Source organism: Chlorocebus sabaeus, chromosome 8 (assembly GCF_047675955.1).
Source record: "Chlorocebus sabaeus isolate Y175 chromosome 8, mChlSab1.0.hap1, whole genome shotgun sequence".
Lineage (NCBI taxonomy): Eukaryota > Metazoa > Chordata > Mammalia > Primates > Cercopithecidae > Chlorocebus > Chlorocebus sabaeus.
This window is the reverse complement of record NC_132911.1, coordinates 76,085,708-76,109,510: the sequence shown is the minus strand read 5'-3', so window position 1 is coordinate 76,109,510 and position 23,803 is coordinate 76,085,708. Positions and strand designations below refer to the sequence as shown.

The 23,803-nt window shown below is 34.2% G+C and overlaps 2 protein-coding genes across 2 annotated transcripts in view; one reads left to right on the top strand and one right to left on the bottom strand.

Moving 5' to 3' along the window:
* The window catches only part of LOC103236955 (transient receptor potential cation channel subfamily A member 1), a 39,679-nt gene extending 16,370 nt beyond the window's left edge, over positions 1 to 23,309 (top strand). Inside the window, 16 exon segments of the mRNA XM_073018158.1 lie at positions 3 to 51; positions 1,620 to 1,719; positions 2,415 to 2,515; positions 3,537 to 3,706; positions 3,792 to 3,956; positions 5,514 to 5,628; positions 6,618 to 6,784; positions 9,029 to 9,122; positions 12,677 to 12,736; positions 13,242 to 13,337; positions 19,808 to 19,878; positions 20,573 to 20,735; positions 21,527 to 21,616; positions 23,136 to 23,150; positions 23,152 to 23,221; positions 23,224 to 23,309. Coding sequence (XP_072874259.1) covers positions 3 to 51; positions 1,620 to 1,719; positions 2,415 to 2,515; positions 3,537 to 3,706; positions 3,792 to 3,956; positions 5,514 to 5,628; positions 6,618 to 6,784; positions 9,029 to 9,122; positions 12,677 to 12,736; positions 13,242 to 13,337; positions 19,808 to 19,878; positions 20,573 to 20,735; positions 21,527 to 21,616; positions 23,136 to 23,150; positions 23,152 to 23,221; positions 23,224 to 23,309 — 1,612 coding nt within the window.
* The window catches only part of TRAM1 (translocation associated membrane protein 1), a 392,129-nt gene that overhangs the window by 349,514 nt on the left and 18,812 nt on the right, over positions 1 to 23,803 (bottom strand). The window lies entirely within an intron of this gene.

The window sequence follows — 23,803 nt, the reverse complement described above, 5'->3', positions numbered from 1 at the left end:
AGAGCTTCATTATTTGATCACCATGAACTAGCAGACTATTTAATTTCAGTGGTAACTATTCCTTTTACTGGTTTATTTTTATTACTGTTTATAATTGAAGAAATCATATAATTACATAATATGGATTTTAAAAAATGAATCAAATTTTAATTTCTTGCTTATCAGCAAAAACAGTGTACAAAAGGATGATTGACATACTTGGAAGCAGAGTATATTGTGTATGAATACGTAATGGCCAAACATTACTGTGAACTTGGAAGTGTCAAAGCGTAATTTGGATATCCATATCAGTGTTTTTAGTGCAGGAAGTTGGCAGGTACATTGCAAGGAAAGCTGTTCCCATGGCCTGTAAGAGGGTCTTACAGGAGTGTGAGCTTGGGCGGTGACCCTTCTTCAGCCTGGTGGCTTTAAGGTGGAGGCAGGACAGGCAGCACAGGGGGAAGCTCCTACCCCAGCTGCCTCAGTGCCACCTTTAAAAACTGAGGAGTTGAAAAATACTGTCAAAGATTTATTACAAGTGAAAGCATGAAGCATCGGATCTTTTTCACTCTGGGAGGTGGAATCAGTCAGCTTTTGAGTTGAATTTTAATAAGCCCTTTATACGGATGAATGTATGGTGAATTTACGTAAGCTGCACCGTATCAGCAATGACAGATTTCCATTTGTAGTATTGAACATGTGTGTGTTGTCAACCATAACTATTGAAATTACGATAATTACACAGAAGAGTCCTGGGGAGACTCATTATATGCCATAAACTATGTGTTATATGCCATAAACCATAAATGATAGTTATGCATGATTTCCTGCAAAGGCTGCCATCTTTTCACCAGGCAAGAGAACTGTGGCAGAGCCTCACTGACCATGGAACTTGCCAAGGGGATGCTGCCCCCATTGTCATCTATATTAGTGGGCCCCAAAAGAACAAAGAAATATTCATGTTTGGATTTTAAGCTATTTTTTATTACCCTATATAAAATGCAGAATTATTTCCATGAAATTTTTAAATGCCTTTGATTTCTTGTCGTATGGAATATTATAATATGTAATGGTTAACACTGACTTATTCATTTAAAAATATATATTTAATGTGATTTTTAAATATAAATTTTCTTAAATAAATGGCTAAAATTTTACTTTAGAATTTGAGTGATTTCAATTCAAGTATTTCAGTTCATCTATTTCAGATAAAATAGGATTTTTTTAAAAAGTGGATGGTGTTTTGTAAATGTTTCTTAAATCATATATGTAATGAATTTGGAAGACTTAAAATTATAGACATTTAAAAATTATTTCTTGCAGTGGAAACTTTTGATCTAAGTAAAAGGATATTATTTTTATGGTTCAAGTAGTAACTAGTGCTATTGCAAGGTGTCAGTAAAAAGCCTAATATGTGAGAATAATTTTTTGTTGAAATTATAAATGAATTCCTTGATTTCTGATGATACAACATATGAACTATGGGAAACTTTCAAATAATTCTATAACTAATCATATGGTTCAGTGCTAGCCATAATATAGACACTCTGTATCAATGAATTACCATTAGTTAGAGATTACAATATATGATGGTTTTTCTGTTTTTAAGCTCTTTGTTGAATGATTTGTTTGATTTTTAGGGAGCAGATATTAATAAGATCGATTCTGAAGGACGCTCTCCACTTATATTAGCAACTGCTTCTGCATCTTGGAATATTGTAAATTTGCTACTCTCTAAAGGTACCAAGAAGGACCAAGCCAAGTCTTTTGAAGTACTACTCAGTTTGGTTAGACGAACATTCATTGTGTGCCAAATGAACCTTCATTGTGTGCCACCATGTATTGTGTGCCAGGCCCTGCGCCAGATGTTGTGAATTCAGAGATAAATAGAACACTTTTCATGTCCAGAATAATTTTCTGTCCAGTAAGGAGCATACTTAAAAAGACAATTTCAGAACAATAGTAGATAACATTTATAAAGCAATTGTTATATCCCAGGCATTTGCTGAACATTTAATTAACTGTCTTTCAATGTGTCAGTCCTATGTGGTGTAGGTACTATAACTTTCCCTGTTTTAGATTCTAACCTGGACCCCTGATAACAAAGAAGTGAGGTGTCCTTCTCTGCTCTCCTCTTCTTTCTTGATCTCTAATGTGTCTGTACTTATATTTTATGCTTTAAAAAGTAAGGCTTTATGTATTTATGTAATGTATCACATATTTTCTACCCCACTTACACACACAGACACAAACACACACAGAGTAAGGTAAACCTGATTTTAAATATGTTTAGTTTTCTCATCTAAACACAATTTCCTGTAAACTAAAGGTCAACATTATTTTAAGTCAAATTTTTTTTTGCTAAGTTGAGAATCCACATAAACAATGCTTTAAATAAATGAATAGAGTTTATATTTACATAGTGTTTTTTTCAGGTGCCCAGGTAGACATAAAAGATAATTTTGGACGTAATTTTCTGCATTTAACTGTACAGCAACCTTATGGATTAAAAAATCTGCGACCTGAATTTATGCAGGTAATGTATATCTATGAATTTCCATTAACTGAGTTGGGTTCAACAGAAAATAAACTAATTTTGTTTATTGTAATTTTTGTTGTTATAGAAACTGATTATGGAATTTTAAAAATGTTTTAAAATAAAGATGACATTTGAATATTTAGTTACAACATGGTGATAGTGGTGGTGGTGATGATGATGACAATGATAATTGTAGTGAAACTGAGTTTTTTAACTTACAAAGGAACTTCATATGCAATCATCTATGATAGAGATAACATTTTTAATTAGTTTGATTTTCTTCATTCTTTGACCATTATGATTTGCATATCAGTGGAAAAATCCAAGTAAAATAATGAATTATCAATACTCCACCATCTATTAAGAAAAATTACTCAGCATACTTGAGTTGCTGAGGAGAGGTTGGAAGCATTATTTTTATATTTATATTCACCAGCTAATACTTAGTGACTAGCACATGCATGTGAAATACACATTTTTGTCGTCAATAGATTTCAATATTGCCATTGTCTTTAATAATAAAAAATATATATGTATTTGAACATTTAGAAAATAATAAAATATGAGAAGCTTAAGCTTAAGCATATAAAACACTAAAGTAAACCTAATGTTAACATCCCATCCATTTTACCTAACAGAATGTATTAACATGAAGCTGTTAGGTGTTATTTGGGGGTGGGAGGAAATAAGAGGAGGGGCAGAGGGAAGGGCCGTGATCAAATATATTTGAAAAATGCTGAGTTAAAAATGTTAAGTACATTTTCCTATTGGCATGGTATCTCAGATCCTTTAATATGGTAATGTACATTAATATGGTAATGTATATTACATGAAGACAGAGCATTCAACCTCCTTCATATTTATTTTACTCTCAAATCCTTTAGGTTATTTACAATTTTGGCCCTAAGGAGTACATATTGACCCTTGTTGGAAAATATTTTCCTACAGAATAGTTTGAAAACCATCATTTTAGCATAATAGCAGAGTTATTTGTATAATATTAATTTTTTTCCTATAGATGCAACAGATCAAAGAGCTGGTAATGGATGAAGACAATGATGGGTGTACTCCTCTACATTATGCATGTAGACAGGGGGGCCCTGATTCTGTAAATAACCTTCTTGGCTTTAATGTATCCATTCATTCCAAAAGCAAAGATAAGAAATCACCTCTGCATTTTGCAGCCAGGTAAGGGTCAGTCTAGCAACGCATGAACATGTCTTCTTTCCGTTTAATATTTGCTTTGAAAATACAAAACCTAATTTTTTTCAAGTTACGGGCGTATCAATACCTGTCAGAGGCTCCTACAAGACATAAGTGATACGAGGCTTCTGAATGAAGGGGACCTTCATGGAATGACTCCTCTCCATCTGGCAGCAAAGAATGGACATGATAAAGTAGTTCAGCTTCTTCTGAAAAAAGGTGCATTGTTTCTCAGGTGAGGATATATGATTGGAATGTTTATATAGTTTCTTTAGCCATTTTGAGGCTATCTTTTCATTATATTTTTAATTATGAGGTCTAACTTTATATCTCACTAAGTACTTTTATGTATTTTATTTTATCATCAAAATATATATAACTTCTAAAAATACTGGAAGGGAAGTCAGTATTATTTCCAACTGAAAGACTTTGAAGTTTTTAGACTTGAAGAACCTTGTTTGAGGTCACAGAATAAGTGGCTTTGTGCAGTCTTTCTCAGAACCTTTCTTTGAAATACAGTTCTCATATTTTACCTCATCTTGCTGCCATATTTCTATATAGAGACAAAACCATGGTTGTGTATGTGTGTGTGTGTGCACGTACACACACACAAAATATACAAGTTCAAATATTCTACTTTTCATTCAATCTGATGAATGGTAGATATAAAAAGCTCTCTTTAAGTGACAACAGAAGACAGTAAACGTTTCTGAATTTTATTATACTTAAATGAGCTGAAGCACAAGAAACAAAACAAAGTTAAAATATGTAAGCATAATAAAATATGTGGCATAATTAAATGATATTGTGATAAGAAAGAAAAAACCTGGAAACATTTTACAGAGGTTTTTCATTTAATATCTTACCATAGCAGTAGCAAAGAGCTTATTAGGCTAATGTTCAAAAACACATTTCCTTACCATATTATTGATGACAGCAAATTGGTGCTACAGCTACAAGAATGAATGTTTTGCTCAGTTTCTTCTGGTTTACAAAGAAACACCAAGAAACTGGCCTGCAAAGGGACCCAAGTAGACCCAGGCCAGACAGTTGTTGCTTAATTACATCATAACTGATATAGCAACATGGCTCTTGCACTCTAAAACATCTGCTCACTAGCACTGAAATCAAATAGTGTCAGGAATTTTTTTCTGTGTAATTTGAAAAAAGATAACTAATATGATAAGGCTTCGTTGTATTTACATCTTGAATTTCTGTGGAAAAGGGTAAACATTTTTCAAAGCAAATGAGTAAGCATCTTTCAGAGCACAAGAGGGAAGTTTTTCAGATTTAAACTCTTAGAATAATAACTGACACTAAGCTAAGTATCTTATAGCCATATATTATATTATTAGTAGTATTACCAATAACTATTGACCACAAAGACTAACATTACTTCATAAAAATTTTTGATACAATATTCATTGAAAGAATAAAACAAGATTTAAATTGATGTGTATCAGTTCATTATAGCTTTAAAATAATGATGTATGACACAGACACGCTAAGCGTACTTCTCCTACCCCAAAGTGTTTGGTAATGTGTTTATATACTTTCATATTTTAAACCACTAAATGAAAAATATGTGTGAATCACGTTAAAAATAGGTCATTTAAGATCATTGAGCTTGGAATTAGCTCATTTATTATAAATGTTTTATAAATATTTAGTTGCCAGATCTCATTTATGCTTTTTGTTGTCATCAGATTTACCTAGAATAAGCCAAATGGCATCCCATCCCACATTTCATCTGCTAAGTGTATGCACATATCTTTTCTTAACTCTTTACCAGTGACCACAATGGCTGGACGGCTTTGCATCATGCGTCCATGGGCGGGTACACTCAGACGATGAAGGTCATTCTTGATACTAATTTGAAGTGCACAGATCGCCTGGATGAAGACGGGGTATGTACTGTGGTCCTCATGCTTACCCAAAATCTTGACATAGCAGAAACTTCCAACATTGCCAGAAAACTCTCCAAGACACCTTTTACCTTCCTTGCTCTATTCCCAGCCTTTTGTTGAATGTTTAGCAAGTGGATTCTGGAGGTGAAGTATGAATCAAAAGGCAGCAGAAATGAGAGAATACCAAGGGGTGGGTGAATGTTGAGGAAACCCCCAGTCTCACAGAGCAGCGAGGTCCACAGGCCATTGAAATTTGATGGCAAAGCATTTACTCCCTGGTAGGTCCAGAGAAATGAAGGCAGGGGTGAGTTTTCATTAAGATAAGTGTTATTTTGAAGTGTATTGATTTGAAATACTGCCCTTTATTGTGCTATTATGTCCTTCCTTCTGTTGGGGAGAGTGATTTTTGAAATGTATGTTTGTTCATAAAATGATGGGGATAGAAGATTGTTGTTGCCTTTTTCAAAAAAAAAAAGTCTTTATGTGGGGAAACTAAAAATGGGCAAATTTATAACAGTCGCTGATTTTAAAAAAAAAACATTTACAAGGTTGTGAAGCCCCAAATCTGTAAACCACTGTTCTCTAGATGATCAGTCTCAGGAGGATTTTCTTCTGTGTTCAACCCAACATCTTTATCCTGAAAGCTTATCCTTTGTCCTTGTAGAATCATCCCATTGCAAAAGCAACACAAAACAAATACCTTGGAATTCATTCTCTCTCTCTCTCTCTCTCTCTCTCTCTCTCTCTCTCTCACACACACACACACACACATACACACACACACAGATCCACTTCCCACACATGCACACACACACACCATGTTTGAACTATAAACTCATTATTTTGAAGCTTGATTCTGAACACCAGTTTTAAATCCTATGTATTTTGGTATTAAATAGTAGTGTCGCTAATGTCTTTTAAGCAGTTAAGTGGTGAAATAAGGCAGATTAGACATTGTCACATTTTCTGTGTCTCTTTTTCCTCAAAAGAACACTGCACTTCACTTTGCTGCAAGGGAAGGCCACGCCAAAGCCGTTGCGCTGCTTCTGAGCCACAATGCTGACATAGTCCTGAACAAGCAGCAAGCCTCCTTTTTGCACCTTGCACTTCACAATAAGAGGAAGGAGGTGGTTCTTACAATCATCAGGAGCAAAAGGTATACTGTCTTCCTGTCCACTGTCATGTAGTGTTCTCTGGTGTCAGGAGGATTTGAAGTCTGAGAGAAAATAAGAGAAAAGAAATGAGTTTTGGCCATTAATCAAAATTTAAAATATCAGTTGTTTGCATCAATCTTTTGAAGTTTTTTATTTTTAATTTGTATTTATTTATTTTTAGAAAAGGTCTAGCTCTGTCACACAGGTTGGAGTGCAGTGGCGTGATCTCTGCTCACTGCAACCTCCACCTCCCAGGCTTCAGCAATTCTCATGCCTCCTGAGTAGCTGGGACTATAGGCACGAGCCACCATGCCCAGTTAATTTTTGTATTTTTCACTGAGACATGGTTTTACCATGTTAGCCAGGCTGGTCTCGAACTCCTGGGCTCAAGTGATTCGCCCACCTCAGCCTCCCAAAGTGCTGGCAATTACAGACGTGAGCCACTGTGCCCGACCCTTTTATGTTTAGTTTGTGTGGGTAAATAGTAGGTGTGTATATGTATCAGGTACATGAGATGCTTTGATACAGCCATGCAATGCATGATAATCACATCATGGAGAATGGTATCTATCCCCTCAAGCATTTATCCTTTGTGTTACAAACAATCCAATTATACTCCTTTAGTTATTTCTGAATGTCTACCTAAATTTATAAATGAATTTTTTTGGATAACAGCAGGCACATTCCTTAACCTCTCTGATCTTCAGTTTATATTTCCTTTTTTTTTTTTTTTTTTTTTTTTGAGACAGAGTCTGGCTCTGTTGCCCAGGCTGGAGTGCAGTGGCCGGATCTCAGCTCAGTGCAAGCTCTGCCTCCTGGGTTCCCGCCATTCTCCTGCGTCAGCCTCCCGAGTAGCTGGGACTACAGGTGCCCACCACCTCGCCCGGCTAGTTTTCTTTTTTTGTATTTTTTAGTAGAGACGGGGTTTCACCGTGTTAGCCAGGATGGTCTCGATCTCCTGACCTTGTGATCCACCCTTCTCGGCCTCCCAAAGTGCTGGGATTACAGGCTTGAGCCACCGTGCCCGGGCCAGTTTATATTTCTTAAAAAATAAAATGTGGGCACATAAAACCAAGCTTCACATCACTCTTGTGAGACTCCAGGGGTTCAGGTGTAGTGTCTGGAACCATACCATTGTCAAACAAACTCTGCACTGCCCTACCTGAATTTGCTCAACACGTGCCAGTAGAAACCCTAAAACTGGATGCTGGCAAAAATATTCCCCAAGACAAATCCAATTGGTTATCAGTGCCATATAATGGGATGACTCTTAACATGTAATCTTTTGAGTTGGTGAGTTTGTAAACCATACGCCAAGGAGTTTTAGTGGTTAAGTTAGAGGATAGTTTGTTTCACTTCTCATAATATCTTTATAGTATCACTTTCTATAATAATCACAGATAGATATGCACAAGGGCCCAGTGTCACCTAGTAGTGGACACAGAGCAAACATTCTCATATTCAAGGCACATCAAGCCTGTGTTTTTGAGCACGGGCAGTCTAAAAAATCTCTTACTGATCATCCCTTTAAAGCACTTTTAATGAAAGTGTTCAATCCAAACTTTTCTTTTGATAATGTAGATGTACTAGATGGGTTTTACTGATAGAGTTTAACGGAGAATTGGATAAGATCTTAGAGATAAATGGGCTATTCTTTGCCTCCTGCCATAGATTTAGTTCCTCCTTGGTATGGTAAGCACTGTCTTACCCTGTTCAGTTGGATGGTGATGAAGAAAATGGGCAAAATCTGGAATGTTCTGGCAGAGGCTATGCTTATCAATGCACTTTACGTGTGTTAGTTTGTAGTTTAACTCAATACAGTATGTACACATGCATTAGTTATTAAATATGGGACCAGTACTACACTGATGATGTAGGTATGTGAATGTGGAATCTCTACCCAACGTGGTCAGCTCTGTAAATACTGACCATTTCATAACTTCAGGAGAAAAAGAAGATATAGTCCCAGCTTCTTTGAATGGCATTTAGATAAAGAGACAGAACAATGATTATAACAGCCATCCTGAAATTTACCCACATTCCTAATGTCCATTAATGGACAAGGATCCTGTTACTGAGTTGATTTTGGTTTACATGTTGGTTCCATTGGAACCAAGGGTGAGCATTGTATTTCATTAATACGCTTAAGTTTAGGTTTCCCCTAAAGAAATAATCTTGAGTTTCAGCTATTGTACAGAACAGAAGGGTGAAGACCTGTGCTTATCTTACTTATTTATTTTTTACAGATGGGATGAATGTCTTAAGGTTTTTAGTCATAATTCTCCAGGCAACAAATGTCCAATTACAGAAATGATAGAATACCTCCCTGAGTGCATGAAGGTAAACTCTCTAAAACAAAATTCTTCCTGGGTTTATGCTTGACATATATGATCTGAGGATTTATTGTTGTAATCACAACCTAATAATAATAATTTCCAGCTTTAAAGCTTCTCATTTTCCTCAGGCTATAAGGGAAATGAGACAATAACTACTTAAGGAAGGCCTTCTTGGATTAAAGAACCCTATTATTATATGTAATAGATAATAATATGGTAAAATATTTTTATTTAAATAATCTGCGCCTATAGCAGAGACTACGAACTGCTGTTTGTTGGCTGAATAAAGCCTTTGTATATGTTTCACTTGGCATGCATGCTATTGTTGTTTCAAATTTGCATGAATTGCTAATGTTTGAAACCAGGATGCTTTCCTTAAGGTATCTGGTTTCCTCCAGTTATATTTTCCTCTAAATATCTATCCTCTCATAAGAATGAGATCTTGTACCTGGGCCTGCCTTCTCACAAGGCAGGAATTGCTGGGCTGAGCACCAGCTGCTTCCCATGGATGGGACAATCACTCTCCTATTTAAAAACATGGATGAAGCTGGAAACCATCATTCTGAGCAAAATATCGCAAGGACAGAAAACCAACACCGCATATTCTCACTCATAGGTGGGAACTGAACAATGAGAACACTTGGACACAGGGTGCAGAACATCACACACTGGGGCCTGTCGTGGGGTGGGGGGAGGGGGGAGTGATAACGTTAGGAGAAATATCTAATGTAAATGACGAGTTAATGGGTGCAGCAAACCATCATGGCACATGTATACATGTAACAAACCTGCATGTTGTGCACATATACCCGAGAACTTAAAGTATAATAAAAAATAAAATAAAATAAAATGCTCCACCTCTCCCTTTTGTATATTGGGCTCCAGTGCCTAGTTGTCACATATTGTCATTCTTATGCAATTGCTTTCCTTATGGTAGAGAAGTATTGAATTATGACTTTATCCAAACTGTGAAGATAAAAGCTTGCCCAAGGATAGCCAACATCTCAAGAACAATGGAAAAAAACTCTTATGCCTGGCATGATTCCTTCATTTACATTGCTTGCCTGGCCTCTGTGAGTTTTTAAATATGTGACTCCCTTTGCTACATTAAATATACACCAGCATATGATCGGATACTCCATACAAGACAAAGATGCACAGATTGTTGAGCAGATGAGTATTAAAGGATGCAAAAAGGCAATCTGGGAAAGTTGGGATTTGAGGGTTGGGACAGACAGAGAATAATCAAGAAAGGCAGAATGACTTCAGATATCTTGCAAAGGAAAAATATATCCAAATGCTGGAGGAGGCAGTAAGATATAGTAACACAGGGAATAGAAGACCAGATTTGGAGCCTTCTGGAGGTCTTGGGATTTAATCCTGGTGCTGCCTTTCGCTGTGTTGTTTTAGGCAAGTCATTTCACCTCTCTGAGCATTATTTTCTGTTTTCTCTATTTCTAAAATAATGATGCTAATACTGATCTTACAAAGTGATTACAAAAGTGGGGGTAAAATATATAAAGTGTTAAGGGTAATGGTTCGTACATAATATACCTCCTACTATTTTTGTACTGCTTATGTGGTTATTAGTACTACTAGCACTTACTGTATTTTATTTATTGAGCAGGGACTTCCTGTGCACTAAATATTTTGGGGTTTTTTTTTATGATGCCTAATGAAAATTAGAGCAGTCCAGTACAAAAATGGCAGACAGATTAACTTTTTAGGTGCCTACATCTCATCAAAAGACACATAAATACTCAATCTCAAACTTTCTTATTCTGTAGTTACAGTTGTTGAAATCTGTCTTAATGAATAATCAGAGATACAGATTTTTACAGAATGTTTTCTGCAACATTATTTGTAATTGTAAAACAATGTTGAAATATTCCCATGTGAAAACATAGTAAACAGTCAAAGTTATACCAAAATGTTAATAAGAATTATCTGTTACAGGATTAGGATTAGTTTTTAATTTCTTCTTTATGCTACTACATTTTCTAGGTAATTTTCTATAATGACTTTATTACTTTTGTGTTGTGACTACTTTTCAGCAAAATAAGTGAATTTAAATGTCTTAAGCCTGACACAACGCATTTGAATTACTTATACAACATTTCTGAAAAGTTGCTCTTGAAATCTCCCCGGCCCCCACCCAAGACAGCCCATCCTTTATTTTGCACACATGGATTATTACCCAGTTTTCAAACTATAACAACCAGACCTGCCTATTTCTGCCTTGCACAGCACTACTGGCTAGTCTTGTCTTTATTGTTCATGATGGTTGTTGTGACCTCCAGTACTGCTATCCAGTCACCAACAGAGCCTGCCTTGTAATTTTCTTAATCCATTTGCTACCTGAGACCAGCCAGGGCCCTGTTTCTTCCCTTCTGGGTATAGTCTGACCCTCTACCCTCAAGTTCTGCAGGTTCACAAGATGCCCCAGGAGGTCCCAGATGCATTGATGGGGCCATATGGGGTATCATGTCTAGTCCTGGTTCCAAGAGGGTAGCCTGGCTAGGTGGTATTTCTTTCTCAGGACCATAAATTTGGACCACTAGATTTGGGGTGTCTCACATTGTTTATGCAGCCCCACAAAAACAGTTGTTCCTGAACACCATAGGGGTGGCTCTAATGACCCCATAAGTGTTCTTTCCCTACGTTAAGTATCTAGGGAGCCTTCATCTATTTCTCATTACAACATCTATCCCCCTGTCCACCCCCCTCTAAATACATACTCTCCCTGTGTTGCTTGCCACATGAGGTACAGAAGCAAACACGTTACTCCAGACTGGGGCAATTCAGAAGATGGGACCTAAGCCATAGAAAGACTCCATTGCTGGGATGGAAAATCTTGATTAGGAACAATAAGTTGTCACTGTAAGGTACTCAGCAAAGGAATCAGATTGACTATCCTTTATCCGAACTTCTTGGGACCAGAAATGTTTTAGATTTCAGAATATTTGCCTATATATAATGAGGTATCATAAGGATGGGATCCAAGTGTAGATACAAAATTCATTTGTGTTTATGGTCATACACTCCTTAAAAGCATAGCCTGAAGGTAATTTTATATAGTTTTTTAATAATTTTGTGCATGAAACAAAGTTTATATTAAGTACTCATGTGTGGAATTTTCTACTTATGGAAATATGTGGGTGCTCAAAACATTTTGGATTTTAGAGCATTTAGAATTTCACATTTTCAGATTAGGGTTGCTCAACCTGTAATCTATATATCCTCTAAAAGCCCAGAAAGACATCAAATCTTAGGCACAACTAGTGGACTATCTCTTACCGAGATTTTAGTACATGCAATTTTATTCTCAAGCACATGGTATTTTTCTGAATCACTGGTGTTTCTGAGGCATGCAAAGGTATTTGTAACATTTTGTATTTTAAACTTTGCTCCTGAATGACATAGATTATAATTTTTTTCTTGAGATGCAAGAGACCAAGGAAAGGAAATGTCTTGTGTGTTATTTTAGAAATAAGGTAAAATCCTTCCTAATATGTAGTGTATTGCCCCAATATCTTACCTGGTTTTTCTCTTTCAAAGGTACTTTTAGATTTCTGCATGTTGCATTCTACAGAAGACAAGTCCTGCCGAGACTACTATGTAAGTTTATTATTTTGTTATAATTCTTTGAAAAATATTAAAAATATTGTTACTATTGATCTGTAACCTACTGTAGAAGGTATTGATCTAATTTGTCATATTATTGTATTATCTACTTGTGAGAGAATTTTTGCCTTACATTCTGTTTTCCCCTAACATTTTAATAGTTTCTAATAGCATCATTTTTTTCTAGTCTTTATATTTCTTTAAGTAATTGTGCCTTAATAATGAAGATCTAAAATATCTAAATGATCTTTTGAGAACTCCTCTCTTTCCATACTTATGAGATATAAAGCAATTGAATAACAGCCTTTCAGGATATTTATTTTTGGAATTAATATGCAATAACTTAATTTCTTGTCTCCACTTGAAATAACTTTGTTCAAATCACTTAATTTTCAGCAGAATTGTAAACTTGTGTATTTGATTTTTTCAAGAATTACTTTGCGGATTCTATACTTGACTAACTGTACTTTTTTTAAAAAAAAATTTCTGTCTTCTACAGATCGAGTATAATTTCAAATATCTTCAATGCCCATTAGAATTCACCAAAAAAACACCTACACAGGATGTTATATATGAACCTCTTACAGCCCTCAATGTAAGTTCAATGTTTTCATTATCTAAATAGTTTCTAGTTGAGTTCTAAAATATTTTGATACAATAGTCTAAAATGTTTTAATACTTGATGGATGGAGAGAATTCCAGTTTTATAGTTCTGTGTCTATGTCTGCCGTGTGACTCAAACCCTTATTTTTTAATAAAGAAAGCATTTTTTCAATTGCTGTAAAGTTCTACAGTTAGATTCTAATGGTCACGTAAGACCTGCTCCCATCCAGAATCAAATAAACCATGGGCAACACAGGTAACACTTGCTTGCCACCTCTATCCACGTACATATTCAAGAGTTTTCTCCAGTGTAAACCACAGGAAAATGCAAGGGGTGATTATTTCACAGCCACAGCTTCTAAGTTCAGCTAGCCACTGGGCTCCAAGGTAAACTCTGACCATTCAGAGGTTCTTAGATATTAGATTCCAGAGGAATAAACCCAGTTTGAAGTAGGCTTTTAAGACACAGCATGGACTTAAATTTCCCAAGAAACTTTTTAAAAAGTAGCTATTATTTAAAAAGATGCTTTTATGTTTCTAGCCAATGAAGCGATGAAAATAATGCATTTGATGCTCTTCAATCTGAATCAAAGGTCTCAAACTGAAATAACTACAGAGAAAACAGTAACAGATAAGTAACTTAGGCTTCTGGTTAAAAGGACAGTGGCTACTAGTTTCAACAAATCATTGCCATGTGACAACAGCAGCCCACAATTTTGTAAATATTGGCAACAAATTAAAATTGTGTGCATGTAAAACATTAGAGGACTGGAGTTGCAAATTTTGGTCTAGATTTGGGCTATCTAATATGGGAACCACTAGTCACATGTGGCTTCCTAACTTAAAAACTAGTTTAAAGTAAATAAAGTTAAAATTTTATTTTTCAGTCACACTAGCCATATTTTAAATGCTCAGTAGCCCATTTGGCTTGCGGCTCTCATATTGCACTGCACAGGTAGAAGATATTTTCATCATTGCAGAAAATTCTATTACACAACATTGCTCTAGGTCAATGAAGAATTTTTATTCACCTTCAATGAGGTAATTTCCCAACATTGAAGACTTTGGTACAGACCATGGTAACAGCTGTCACCCAAAGTTAAAGCTACAAGGCTTACTGAGCACTTGGAGTGTGGAGAATGCAGACTCGTGGGGATTTTATGCCCTTAACACTGGTGATGGCAACTGACTCACCATTGCTGTAAGCATTTTAGCTCTCCTTGAGTGTGTTATGTTTTGCTATGAGTATAGTTCATAATCGATAGCCGAGTGATCTAACAGTAACTACACTACAGTTATACTTAGAAAATTTGTTGCATATGTATGTGTTTTTTAATTATAATTTTAAAAATAGGCAATACTTCTATCAGAAAAAAATGTATCTATTTTTGTCTCCATTATCAGAATAAGAATAGGAAAAAATAAGATCTATATAGCATCTAAAAAGAAATAGACAATATATAATAATGGGCAAAGTGTAGTTTAAATAAAATAGGTTCACTTAGATAAATGCAATATACTAGGTATCAAACCAGCACCCGATTCTACAATGCCTAAATAGCTTAGGGAAACTTTGCTTTAGTTATAAGTGAGCTGAGTGGGGCTCTTCAGGAAGGTAACTGACCTGATGGGAAATTACTGTGCACAGAAAATTTGAAAGTCTAGATGGACCAAATAGAGAACATAAGAAATCAGATACTGAGATTAAGACAAACTGGAGCCAGTGAGAGGCTATTTTCATTAATGGTGCATGCAAGAGTAGAGCTACTATGGAAAATCCATTAGCATAGCTACCAATACATTGGATACTTTAAGTCTTATTTACACTTTATTTGGGTGATATTTAAACTTACAATGTACTTGCATGCCTCAAAGGGTTAGGTTTGTTGTATTTGTTATTAGTTTAAAAGCAGAGTTACAAGATTTCAGAAACATAAGAGGATTGTTTTAATGAAAGCACATTGAAAACAAGTATCTGTGTGTGTTTCTAGTATGGTGTTTAAAAAATATCAATAGTAACATTTTGAATTACTCTCACAAATATTTTTTCATATTTTTTATTTTAGCTTGAATAAACCATCAATTTTAAATGGATAAAAAGTCAAATCTACATGGAAGTTTAGATGAGGTCTCAAAAACAATAGTTAGATCCTGCTAGGTTTTTTTTTATTTTTTTCCAAGAATAGCTAGAGATATAGCTTTATGAGCTCCATTGGGCATCCAATTGGTAATGAATATTTGCAAGGGGTTCTTTTATTCCCCCAGAATATTGTATATACATATATCTCAATTACTTTTCAAATGGTTAGGGTAAAAATAAATAGAAAAGAAAAATGGTGAACCTGCAAATATTCCATTGTTGGTGTCACAGTAGTAGTTTTTAAACTGGAATCTCTGGCTGCTTGAATCACAATTATTGTGGTTCTTGTTAAAATGAAGTTTCCTAAGGCCCATTTTAGACCTACTAACCCAGAATGCTTGAGGGTAGACCTAATAATCAAAATTTTAAATAAGCTTCTGAAAAGATTTTTATGAACACTAAGATTGAAAAAAATCTAACACAGTGCTGATGAAAACTATAGTATAGGGTTTTTCAAAATGTAAGTGGGTGTTTAGTGCAAAAACCTAGAAGTTGTTTGGTAGAATAATTTTGGAAAGTACAATCAAATCAAAGTTAATACAAGGAAGCTAAAAATAGAAATTCCAACTTCTATCTAAAAGTTATTTCAGAAAGATGAACATTTTTAAAAAGAGATAGAAGGGAGAAAATTGAAAGGATGTCTGAGAATTTTCTAGAGGTGAAATATATAACTCATCAAATTAAAATAAAAAACTTGCCCAAGGGCTAAGAAGACCAATTCTGGCTGCATTATTTTTAATTATAAAATGTCAAACAATAATAATATTTATAAATAAGGGAAGGTCTCAATAAACTACTATATCCAAATAATGAAATATTAAGCAGTATTTAAAAACAATGTTCTTGATGAATCTTTATATAATATTGATATGTTTCTAGGCTGTGTTGAATAAATAAGCAAATTGAAGACATAATTTGAGTAAAAACATAAATACAAAATAATTATCCTTTTTTTCTATAACTACATCTGAGTTTTTGAACATGGGTGTTTCTGTGTAGAAATATAGAAAAGGATTTGGAAGGATGTACAAGTTAGCAATGGTGATACTACTGGGGAAATGGAGTCCTGCCCAGAATTGAGGCTTAGGTGTGGTGAGAACTATGGCCTTATCCCAATGTTCCAGTATTTTAAGAGAATTTGTTTGGGTATTTCTTTTCTTTTTTACTTGTGGTAAAAAGCATAAAGTTAAATTTACTGTCTTAACTCTTTTTAAATGTATAGTTCAGTAGTGTTAAGTATTTTCACATTGTTACTCAAGAGATACCTAAATTCTTTCATGTTGTAAAACTGAAAACTCTGTACTTATTAAACAGCAACTTCCATCATCTTTCCCCCAGCCCTTGGCAACCACCCTTCTACTTTTTGTGTCTATGATTTTTCTCCACCTTAAGTACTTCATATAAAGTGGAATCCTACAGCATTTGTACTTTTGTGACTGGCTTATTTCAATTACTATAATCTCCTCAAGGTTCATCCATGTTAGAGCATGTGACAAGACTTCCTTCTTTTTAAAGCTGAATGATATTCTATTGTATGTATGTACCATATTTTCCTTATCTGTTTGTCTGTTGAAGATATTGGGTTGCTTTTCCTTTTTGGCTATTGTGAATAATGCTACAGCAAACATAAGTATACAAATATCTCTTTGAGATCCTGCTTTAAACTCTTCATATACACATTTAGAAGTAGACTTGCTGGATCCTGTGGTGATTCTATTTTTAATTTCTTGAGGAACCCCAATACTGTTTTCCATAATGGCTGTCCCCTTTTACATTCCAACCAATAGTGCACAAGGATTTCAGTTTCTCAGCATGCTCACCAATACTTGTTATTTTTTGTTATTTTGATAGTGGCCAACTAACAGATGTGAAGTGGTATCTCATTGTGGTTCTAAACTGCGTTTCCCTAATAATGAATGATGTTGAGCATCTTCTCATTCAATAGTCATAAGCAATAATGCTTATTGACTATTCATGTATCTTCTTTGGAGAAATACCTATTCACAGCCTTGACCCATTTGTCAGTTGGGTTATTTATTGTCTTGTTGAGTTGTAGGAGTTCCTCAAATATTCTGGATATTAACTCCTTATAAGATATATGATTTATAAATATTTACTCCCATTCCATAGGTTGCCTTTTTACTTTGGTCATTGCTTCCTTTGACTTGAAGAAAGTTTTAACCTTATATAGTCCTGTTGGTCTGTTTTTGCTTTAGTTGCCTGTTCTGTTGGTGTCATAGCCAATAAATCATCTCTCCTTTTTCCATAATTAGTCTAGTAAAAATTTTTAAATTTTGCTTATCTTTTCAAAAAACCAACTCTTGGTTTCATTGATTTTTTTTCTATTTTGTTCTATTCTCTCTTTCATTTATCTCTGCTCTAATCATTATTATTTTCTTCATTTTGCTAATCTTAGGTTTAGTTTGTATTTTCTTTATTTCCTTGAGTTTTAAGTTAAATTATGGATTTGAGATCTTTCTTGTCTTATAACGTAAGTGTTTACCATTATAAACTTGCCTTTTAGTATTGCTTTAGCTATACTCCATACATTTTGGTATATTACGTTTTCATTTCATTTGTCTCCAGATATACTTTAAATTTCTCTTTTATTTTTTCTTTGACCTATTTGCTGTTTAAGAGTGAGTTGTTAAGCTTCCACATGTTTTTTTATTTTCCTATTTTCCTTCTACTTTTGATTTCTAGTTTTATTCCACTGTAGTGAGGAAGATATTTTATATGATTTCAATCTTTTGAAATGTTTTAATACTTCTTTCAAGTTCAAGTCTTCTGTTTCCTTATTGAACTTCTGTCCGGTTGTTTTATCCATAACTGAAAGTCAGATAGTGAAGTCTCCTACTATTACTGTGTTGCTGTTTATTTCTCCCTTCAGTTCTATCTAAGTTTGTTCTATATTTTGGGGAGCTCTAATGTGAGGTTTGTATATATTTATGATTGTTGTATCTTCCTGGTGAGTTCACCTTGTTAACATTATATATTGTCCTTCTTTGTTTCTTGTCACAGTTTTTGTCTTAAAGTCTATTTTGTCTGATGTAAATATGGCTGTTTCTTTTCACTTCAGGTTCTCATTTGCATGGAATATATTTTTCCATCCGTTCACTTATAGCCTGTGTTCTTATATCTAAAGTGAGTCTCTTGCAGACAGCATGTAGTTGAATCCTGTGTTTTATCCATTCAATCAACCTTTGTATTTTAGTAGGAGAGTTTAACCAGTTTACCTTTAAAATAATTATTGACAGGAAAGGACTTACTATTGCCATTTTGCTAATTGTTTTCAGTATGTGGTAGACTTTTTGTCTCTTTTTCCTTGTATCTCTGGTGCTGTAGCAAGTCATGATACTGGGACACTGCCTAGGATCTGTCTGTTGACACTGTTATCTTCTCTGGTGCTAGACTAAGACCCAGTGATCTACTTCGTTATCAGTGATCCCCTGCTGGCACCCATTTGTGTCAGAGCTTAGATTCAGGCAAGATAAAAATCATTCCCTTGGTCAGCCCCTTAGAAGTCAGAAGTCAGTGGATATGTTCCACCCTTTTCTTTCTCTTTCCAGGGAGAAGGCAGGAGTTGGAAGTTTTCTCCCAATGGCACTGTGCTTTGCCAGAGGGAGGAGCCATGGCAAGTAAAGGCCATGCATTTTCCTACTGTCTTTGATATGGTTATTTTTGGCTACATGCTCACCTTGAGTACAGAAACACCTTAACTAAGTTCTGGATTGCTCACAAAGAAAATGGTCTGTGTATTGTTTTTAATTCCATATCTCTATGGAGGAAGGGGGGCCTAGGACTTCCTATTTTGCTACCTTGTTGGCATCAGTCCCTCTATTTATGTATTTCTTGATAGTTAAAAACTAATTTTTCAATAAATACTTGTAGTCACAAATAACTTTAATGAAAACTTATGATCTAGATTAATTTAACAACTATGTATGTATATTCTACTGCATAAAATCCTTCTAGAAAGATAAGCCTGAATTTCTTCAAGGACAGAATGAGCGTATAACTTGCTAATTTATCTTTAATGTCCTTTCCTGTTATAATCCTATATAAGATTAAAAAGCTTATGCTAGGTCAAGTAGTCAGAGAACTAAAGAATCAGACTGAATCAAACAATTTTACTTGTACAAAATGGTTCTAATTTGTGTTTTTTAAAATCTTGATCTAATTTTTATTTTTTTAATGTTCTAAAATAGATGTTACTTTTACAATGTCAAAACACAGCTATAAAACCAGACAATAAAAAGATTAGTTTATACTCAGTAGTTGATTATGATTGTGTTTTTATTACACATTTTTTTATTTCTCAGGCAATGGTACAAAATAACCGCATAGAGCTTCTCAATCATCCTGTGTGTAAAGAATATTTACTCATGAAATGGTGGGTATTGAATAGTATTTCTTGTTTAATGCTGTGCCTATTGGATCTATTACAAAGTCTTCAAAACAATTATATTGTAATGGTATTTTAATGTTTTGGTTTTTGTTATGTTAATGATTTTACTTTGAAGAAATAAGTAAGGCAAATGCCCTAGAACTTAAAGTATGATAATAATAAAATAAAGTGAAAAAGACCAAATAAAAAGAAGTTAAGGTTAAAAAATGCTGGCATTGTTTATCTTTATCATTAAATAAAATATTTGGAGTGGGAGGGAATTATTATATAAGACATGAAGAAGCTCTTTAGAGACTAAAATTTATCTTTAACATTAAATGAAATATTTGGGGCATGGAAAGGATCCTTATATAGAACATGTAGAAATATCTTGGACCCTGAAATTTAGTTGACAATGAAGAAAGAGGTGTGTTCTAGGAAGAGCACTCATATTGCTGACAGATTATATGGGTTAACATCCCGGCTCTTTCATTAATTTGTTAAGTCATAATTTGCTTAGAACTTGAGAGGAGTCCTCTGAAAATGAAAAAGGTGAATTAGAAGATTTACTTGATTCTAAGCTTCACTGAATTTACCAACAAGTTTTCTTAAAGAGATTAAAATCACTTTTTCCCAAAGTATCTTAAGTAAATATTTTTGTTTGAAATTACTCAATTCTGGTTTGCTTATATTTTTGTAGGTTGGCTTATGGATTTAGAGCTCATATGATGAATTTAGGATCTTACTGTCTTGGTCTCATACCTATGACCATTCTCGTTGTCAATATAAAACCAGGAATGGCTTTCAACTCAACCGGAATCATCAATGAAACTAGTGATCATTCAGAAATACTAGATACCACGGTAATTCCAAATTTTAACTTTCTAAAATAAAAGATTATAAAAAATGTATTTTTTCTTAAGACTACTAAACCCATAATAAATGTGACATATCAGGACTTCATTATAAATAGCCTGTAAGAATTTGTATACGGTACTAATTTCTCCTAAAATCCTTTGTGGAAGGAGAGGGAATATAAACAAACAGGTCAACGAATGAGTTTATAAACTAATTTAAAAGGAACTGACATGTGTTAGATGCCAGCTTAAATAGTGAAGTGTAAAACTTTAAAATAGGTGTACAAGAAGGCAGATTTATAGTTGCCAGGGACTGTGGGACATGGGAAATGGGGAGAGATGCTTTATGGATATGTAGTTTCCATCCAAGATGATGAAAAAGTTATGGAACTAGATAATAGTGATGGTGGTATTACACTGTGAATATACTTAATCTGCTGAATTACATATTTTAAAATGTACACGTAAAATGTAACACTTTTAGAATGGTAAATTTTGTTGTATGTATTTTGTGACAATAAACAATTTTATATTGGCCTACAGATTCATATTCTTTTTTAATTCAATTATCAGTTTTTGAACTTCACTTAATAAGGACATTCTGAAATGAGGATGTGTTCATCTCTAGTAAATGATATGAGTATTGGTGTCAGTTAGATTTTCTGTTCAACTCAAAGTGGACAGTATATAGAAATTAAGCAAAAAAAAGAAAAAATAAATTTAGTAGTGAAAATTATGGAACTATTAAAGTGTTTTATATCTCTCATAACAAAGTGTCTTATCCTTTTTTGTTTTAGAATTCATATCTAATAAAAACTTGTATGATTTTAGTGTTTTTATCAAGTATATTTGGGTATTGCAAAGAAGCGGGGCAAATTTTCCAACAGGTATGTAATACATTTTGTATCTCTAAAGTTGCACATATTTTAATATGCAGGACATAAGTTAATTGATAAGCTATTACTATATTATGTCATAATAAAATTACATAGCTTGATTAACATACAGATTAGAAACACCAAGCATAAATGTTTCAAAAGGTAGAAATCACATGATTTTAGGTAAGGTCACTGCCTACTTGATATATCTATGAAAGAGATGTTCCACTTTTACTGGTCCTTAAGGATCTCTCTAACTACAAATGGTCTTTATGAGTGAACTTTCTTTTCTCTTACATAGTTTTAAAGATTTTGCTAACATAATGGTTAAATTTTGAACTTGATAATTTTAAATGTAAATGTTTATGAAGAAGTTATCTGGCCCAAGACTCCATTTCAAATGAGTCTTTCTTTGAATTCCTTTTCTAACAGAAATGCTTTTTTGATTAAATAAAATTCCAGGTTTTAATACAATTTTGGAACTTTTTACAGCAAAATTTTTACTTTATATTCTACTTTTTAAATGAGTGAGCCAAGTTCAGATCAGAACCAAGTGTATAAATTGTCTGCAGGCCCTACCTTTGGTTCATAAATGGCATAGATCCTTCTTTTCTCAGCATGGAGGTTGGAAAGTCTTTACAATTTTTTTGTATATTTTAATGAATATTTTTATAAATCTTATGTCTTTCATACAACACCTCACTTTCTGTGAAAATTTTCTTTGTTGCATCATGTAAGCACAGGTATTTGCATTTATAAATTTGATAATATTGCTTTGCATTTTTAAAACATTATACATTGCAAGTACTTTCATATAGATACTTTAAGAAATTTGTCACAATTCTGATAGTTAGACTGTAGTGTTGCATTTTACCTTAAACGATTTAAGGCACATTACTTAATTTTTCTTGCTGTTATTTTCATTTTCCAGAAATGAAAATTACAGATTATAGTTTAAATTGAGTATAAAGTTACATGAATTTCTGTCAGATTTTATCTCCACATTTTCTTATTGATATTTAAATGATCTACTCTGTTGGAAATCTAATGCCCAATACATAAAAAGTTTGAAAATACCATTATTATTTGTTTTTATTTCTAATTAAGTTTCAGTGCATGTCCCAAACCTTTTTAGAAATAACTTTAGTTCATAAAGAGAGCTCCACATTCATGTTGTTATATGGGTAGAAAGGCCCAGGAATTACTAAACCAACTTGCAGTCCCCAAGAAGTTTCCTTAAGATGGAGTGGACTCCACAGGGAAAGCCCAGCAATTTGTAAGATTTCCTTAAGCGTCAGGACTCCCATAACACCAGGTTAACAGAGGGACTCTGGGCCATCTCCATCACTGATTCATACCCTGGGGGCACTGAAGTCAATCCAGGATGGCATGAGGTTACTCCTTGGTCCTAAACTTCTCCCCAGCTGGCTGCAAAGCTAGAAAAATTTTATTACTGGGTGCATGTATATAACCACCTATAGATGCTAGGTCTCTATATGTGGTAACTTTTTATTATTTTCTATCCTAGAAAAGGAATTATTTTACTGGATATGAACAATGTTTTGGAATGGATTATCTACACGACGGGCATCATTTTTGTGCTGCCCTTGTTCGTGAAATACCAGCTCATCTGCAGTGGCAATGTGGAGCAATTGCTGTTTACCTCTATTGGATGAATTTCTTATTGTATCTTCAAAGGTAAAACAAGCTTGAATGATTTCCACATCCTTTAAGCATTTTTAATATCAAAACAAAAACTACTGTACCTGGTGTAAATTTAAAACTGACTTATTCCTTTTCCAGTTCTTTCAAATATGGAAGAATTTTTTTTATACCCTATTAAGGAAAGGCTGGAGTATGGTTCCAGAGTTCAGAATGAAGATCGGGGTTTCTCAAACTCGGCACTATTGAACTTTGTGGCCAGATAATTCTTTCTTCCTTCTTCTTCTTCTTTCTTCTTCTTCTTCTTCTTCTTCTTTCTTCTTCTTCTTCTTCTTCCTCCTCCTCCTCCTCCTCCTCCTCCTCCTTCTTCTTCTTCTTCTTTTCTTCTTCATCTTCTTCTTCTTCTTCTTCCCTCCTCCTCCTCCTCCTCCTTCTTCTTCTTCTTCTTCTTCTTCTTCTTCTTCTTCTTCTTCTTCTTCTTCTTCTTCTTTTCTTCTTCTTCTTCTTCTTCTTCTTCTTCTTCTTCTTCTTCTT